This window comes from Vulpes vulpes, chromosome 5, assembly GCF_048418805.1.
Source record: "Vulpes vulpes isolate BD-2025 chromosome 5, VulVul3, whole genome shotgun sequence".
Taxonomy (NCBI): Eukaryota; Metazoa; Chordata; class Mammalia; order Carnivora; family Canidae; genus Vulpes; species Vulpes vulpes.
In genome coordinates this window covers 82,086,750-82,092,749 of record NC_132784.1, presented here as the reverse complement: position 1 = coordinate 82,092,749, position 6,000 = coordinate 82,086,750, and the positions used below count along the sequence as shown (strand labels likewise).

General features: G+C 40.2%; 1 protein-coding gene across 2 annotated transcripts in view; it reads left to right on the top strand.

The window, feature by feature from the left end:
- Positions 1-321: 321 nt before the first annotated feature.
- Positions 322-6,000, top strand: part of CSTF3 (cleavage stimulation factor subunit 3) — a 70,115-nt gene continuing 64,436 nt past the window's right edge. Inside the window, exon 1 of one of the 2 annotated variants that reach the window (XM_026012768.2) lies at positions 322-552. In XM_026012768.2, coding sequence (XP_025868553.1) covers positions 526-552 — 27 coding nt within the window. In that variant the 5' untranslated portion in view covers positions 322-525. The remainder of the gene's footprint in view (positions 553-6,000) is intronic. The other variant, XM_072759076.1, reaches the window with a different exon arrangement.

The window sequence follows — 6,000 nt, the reverse complement described above, 5'->3', positions numbered from 1 at the left end:
AATAGAGAAGGCTTCTAAACTTAGCATCGCTCCCTAAGATGGCCAGTTGGCCTGAACTACACTGATTGGCAGTCAGGCTTCAACAGTGAAAAAACCCAGGTTCCACAGCGTGGTAATTAAATTCCAAAAGGCGCGCGAGCCTGCAGGGTAAACAGTTTCCCGCCTCCCAGCCGGTTGCAGCCAGCTCAGCAACAGCGCCCGGAGCCCGGCGTCGTGACGTCAGCGCAGGCGCTGCGCCCACCTCGGCGTTCCTCCCCGCATCCGCGCGGCCGAGCAAACCGGCGCGTCGGGATCTTAGCTCCGCCCATCGCCCCGGAAGTTAATGCCGAAGCCACACCCCTCTCCTCGTCCGGCAGGGGCGCAGCCATTTTAATTCATATCTGAGTGGGCGGTGGCGATTCGCGTTGGCTGTCTGGCTCCGCCGGGCCGGGGGTAACTTTACTGGTTTGGGGTGGTTTTTAGTTTAATATTTCCTTTCTAGCTTCGCATCGCGGGCCAGCTCTCCCTTTCTAATCAGCTGAGGCCATGTCAGGAGACGGAGCCCCGGAGCAGGTGAGGAAAGAGAGTGGTGGGGCCTCGTGGCGACCTCTTCTCTCCACGTCTGTGTCGGTCCGGGTGCTCCAGCCATGTTCGCCTGAGGAGGGAATTGGGGTCTGAGGAACCCGGAGGACGGGGTTCAGCGGAAATGGTGGGAACGGGGGAGCGAGAGCTGACGGAGACGTGAAATTCTTGTTTTGGCTTCTCTGAGGCGTTAACGCGAACACTTGCTTTAGACAATAGGAAGCTGCTTCGTCCTGTTGAGGTTTATGGGACTACTCCTGGGGGATTCCTTCCTTTAATAACCATTTTTGTTTTGGCATCAGGGTGGTTGAGGATCGATTACCTTGAACGTGTGGCCTCCGTTTTCGAAAAAAACTTGACGGTGTTTCCTCTGCCCCCCCCCCTTCCGATATGCCCCCAGAGAGGTGACCAGTTTTGCGAAATAATGTGAGGTGAAACTCGTCTGGAGAAATGGTCTCTTCGCCAGAGCGAATGAAGCCGGAAGCAGTGTAGGAAAAAAAAAAAAGCCGTGGTTAATGCTGAGATTTGGGGATTGTGTAGCTTTCTCCTGATACCTTTTTTTTTTTTTTTCCTCCCCCTGTCCGCATTTTCATTTTCGTTTTTCAAGCGATCCAAATGTTGCAGCATTTGATAAATCGGAAAACGAGAGGTCTTTTTTTTTTTTTTTTTTTTTTTGGCCCCTTCAAATAAAAACGTCTCCTTTAGTACTGGACGTAAATGATCTACAAGCATTTTTAAAATTCAGGTACTTAGCGAAACGATTGAGGGTGTTTGGCTCTTTATTCAGAATTTTGTAGAGTAGTATTTTTGCCTCTTAATTTGAAGGAGGAAACTGATACTTCATGAAAGATGTCAGTCAGTTTGCTTTTCGATTTAAGTCCTGGAATGTTTAGGTAAATAGTTTTTTAAAATGGAGGCCCGCTAGCCTGCAGAGTCTCAATTTCCTGAAATTCCCTGTTGCCACGGTAACGAACTACACTTAGGTTTTTGTTTTTTAAGTCCCCAGCTTAGAAGGTAGAGGCTGTTCTTGGAGGTTGACAGAGGCCAAAGTTGCAGTTCCTCTTGAGTAGTCTGGAGACTGTAAATGTCACGTCGGGAGAGCTTGCTAAATTGAATTTTGTGTTTGCTCGTTGACCGAAACCTTGTTAACATTTTACATGGTGTCTAGATGCCCAGGAAAGCAAAATCTCCAGTCTCAAAATCATTATATCACATCTGCTTATGTATGTATACCTATGGTTTTTCTGAGATGAAGTCCTATTTTGTCACTTGAAACTTGAGGAGTAACGTCCTAAGGTTTCATTGAAAGTTTCCAGAACTTTTTGTTCCAAAATTTTTCTGAAATTATAAGGACACTGAAATGAAATGTCATGACTTTGAATATTTCAGAACTCTCGTGTTTTGAATGGAAGGGGATGGTGGTGAAAATTTACATGAAAAAAAAAAAAAGTTTTACCGTGCAAAGGAAACTTAGTATGTAGAGAAAAGTTAAAAGTGAAATGAATGCCTGCAATACAGTTCTTAACCTATAATCAATAACTGTTAACTGTTTTTCCAAACTTGTTTTATCTCTGCATGCAGATTTATTTGAAAGTAAGTCGAGACATATTTCAGGCCCTTAATATTTCATCATTCTTTTATTTAAGGACATTGATGCAGTTATATAACCATACCATTTTCTCACCTAAAAAAATTAATAGTTTAACCTATCATTTTCTAAAGCTTGGTTCCTGTTCACATTTCCCCAGTTGTCCCAAGAATATGATTCATAGGGTTTTTCTCTTTTTCTTTTCTCTTATCAGAATCTAATCTGGGTTTACATGCCTCATTAGTTTTGTCTCTTGAATAGTTCTCCTTCCCCCCTTTTCCCAGGGACTTGTTTGCAGAATCCCAAGACAATTTTCTAATAAAACTTCTCATTTTCTGAGTTGATTTGATTTTTGTGTATGTGGTATCATTTAACTCGTCCCTCCATCTTTTGTTATTTCCTGAAAACTTTGTGGTTGGTTAGGTCTAAACTGAGAGCTTTGATAATATTTGAGTTCAATATTTTTGGGTGGAATGGTATGATGTTACATGGAAAGGCACTTCATGCTAGGTTGTTCCACTATTAATGATGGTTAAGTTCGATTATTTGGGTAGGGAGATGATTGCTGGGTTTCTTCATTGTGAAGGATTATTTTCTCTGCAGTTAGTAATCTGTGGATTGACTTTGTATTCCTCAATAGCTTTTTTAAACTAGTTATGTGTCAGTTGAATCAGTTATTACTTTGGAGGTGGCAAATGGTGATGTTAAAAATTCTATTCTGTTTTTACTGACTCGCTCATGTTTTTCTGTAAAGAATTTTTTTTCCTTTCTCCATTTTTTTTTCAAATATTCTTTTTGTAAAGATTTTATTTATTCATGAGAGACACAGAGAGGGAGAGAGGCAGAGACACAGGCAGAGGGGGGGAAAAGGCTCCTTGCAGGGACTTCAGGATCACCCCCTGAGCGGAAGGCGGCGCTAAACCGCTGAGCCACCCAGGGATCCCTCCTTTCTCCTTTTAAAAAATTATTTATTTTCAAACATTTTATTTATTTGAGAGAGAGCACAAGCAGGGAGGAGAGGGAGAAGCAGACTCTGCTAAGCAGGGAAGGTTGACATGAGGCTTGATCTAGGATTCTGAAATCATGACCTGAGTGAAAGGCAGACCATTATTAACTGACGGAGCCACCAGGCACCCCCTTAACCCCCCTATTTTTTTTAAAGATTTTTTTAAATTTAGAGAGCCCATGCAAGTGGGCGGGGTGGGGGGAGCAAAGGGAGGAGGAAAGAATCTCAAGCTGACTCCAGCAGAGTTGGAAGTGAATCTCAGGACCCTGAGATCGTGACCTGAGCAGAAACCAAGAGTCAGATGCTTAACTGAGCCACCCAGGTGCCCCATTTTCCTTTCTCTTTTAAAAGGAGATCACTGTGGATTCATGGGTTTCTCTGTATCTAGTGTTTAAAAAGTAAGCAAGTAAGCGATGGTTATTTTTCTTTTGGATGCTTAACTTGTCTTAACTTTTATGGTGTCTCCTGTATCTTTCCTCCATCAACCTAAAAGACAGTTTTTGATGTCTGATTATCAACAGTGTCATTATCATATAATCTTTTCTTTAATTTTGTAATGATTTCAAACATGTAAAAAACGAAGAAATAGTATAATGTATGATCTTTTTTTTTAATGTATGATGTTCTTTTTTTTTTTTCTTTTTAATGTATGATGTTCTTATCATAGAGCTTTAACTGATAGCTGACCTTGTTTTTTCCCCATACTTTTCACTTGCTCTCCCCATCCTCATTATTTCCCAGCAAATCCCAGATATTGGTTTATTCAACTTTAACTGATAGTAATAGATACACCTTCAATAGTAATTAGATTACACCTTCAAGAGTGACATGGTTAAAAAAATGAATCCACTAGTTTGCCTTGGGGTGGGGTGATGACTGCTAGGTTTCTTCATCATGAAGGATTATTTTTCCTTTTGCAGTTAGTATTCTGTGGGTTGATGGTGGATCCCTCAGTAACCTTTTAGTCATTGAATATTTAGAGGAACAGGGTACCTAAAATGAGCTGAAATGATAGACAAGAAAAAGACTAAATAATACTAAAGAATAGTAAAAGCAAACAAAGAAACCAAAGCCACTCTGAATGGTGGTGCATTCGCTTTGGAAAGATACCAAAGGATGTGATGGACAAAGAATCTGGCAAGATAGGAAGTGTGGATTTCTTTTAGCCTTTTAGCAGTTGAAGCTCAAAGTTTGTTGAATAAACCTGGTTATATCTTAAATTTGTCATTAAAATATATATATGGCTATTACTTTCTTGGTATTGAAATTTAGATTTGTGCCTTCTAGAAGGGGGAAATGATTTTGAACAAGTAGGATCACTAGCTAAGGTTTATTGTTGTGGGCCCCCGCCCCCCCCCCCCTGCCGTTTTAAGCTTTTGTGAGGAAGTTCCATTTTCAATAGAGAGCTATTTAAATTACCTTGCCAGTTTTCAAGGGTATTCTTGATTACTGTTTTTGCCAGTTCAGTGGTGACAAAACTGTGCTTGTAAGTTCCCCTTCACTTCCCTAATGAAAACACATTTAGTTCCTGTGTGGAATTATGGCTATATTTTTGTCATTTGTGTTTTACTGCTGGTTCAACTTTTGATCTCATTCTTTTTAAGCTCCATTTTACCTTGTGCAGTACCCCTACAGCATTTAGCTCTTTGGGAGTTGCTTCACTAGGGTTTAGACCTGAATTGAAGGGACTGCTGTTTTCCTTGCATCTAGGAATCTTGGAAATTCTGTTTTGACATTTAAAGATGTACAGTAAATGAATGGATGAATTTTGCATTTAGGCTCTATGCCATACATTACAAATTCCCATAGAATTTAATTTTGGAGGACAAAATAAAATATTCTGGGCGTAAGAGTGGAGGGTTTCTAAAGCTTTATTAGATATGAAGAGAGAGAAAAATGTGTTCAGCCAGGCCTGTTCTTAGGAACCTTTAAATCCCTAAAATTCTGTTTCTGCACTTTTTTTAAAGGATTTTATTTATTTATGAGAGGCACAGAGAGAGAGGCAGAGACGTAGGCAGAGGGAGAAGCAGGCTCCCCACAAGGAGCCTGATAATGGGATTCGATCCCAGATCCCGGGATCATGCCCTGAGCGGAAGGCAGATGCTCAACCGCTGAGCCACCTAGGCATCCCTCTGCACTCATTAATAAAACAATATAACTTCCCCTAGGATTAGGAAGGCCTATAATACAAACAAAATGATCCTCACTTTGGAAAATTTGCATGACTTGAAGAAGCTTAATTACCCGTAGTTCTTAAAGAGAGGAACTTGCAGCCATAAATCATCATTGTCTTTGGTCAAAAATAAGTTTGGGACGTTATGGAAAATAATGAAAAATGTTCTCTGCTATGTACTTCTTAAGATGAAAGATGAATGAAAGATGAAACACATATGGTGTTGAAACCTGAAACTTGATTTAGGATTTTGTTGGGTAACCATTAGTGCTTACTAGCAGTTAAAAGGTAATGGTAGTGCCAAAAAAATTTTAAAGCCAATATGGATTTTGGGGAGGGGAAGGACCAAGTATTAGACGATGTGTTCTTTGGGCCCAGTTATTTTTTCTGTTTTTAACAATTTTTTTGTAATATTCTTTCCTACTTTTTCTCCTCCTGTTGTGATACTTGGTGTAACAATTTGGGGCAGCCAAAATTGAGTTCATTTTTATCGTTATTTTTTCGACCATGTAGAATACACTAGTTGGCAATAACTGTTCCTAAGAGAGATTGATCTGTATTTATATGAGTATTGATTTTCTTTAGAAGTACAATAGAAAGGTGCTGTGTTAAGAGAGATTGCATTCCTTTAGTGATAATATAGGAGTTTCAGAGAATACAGTTTACATCCCA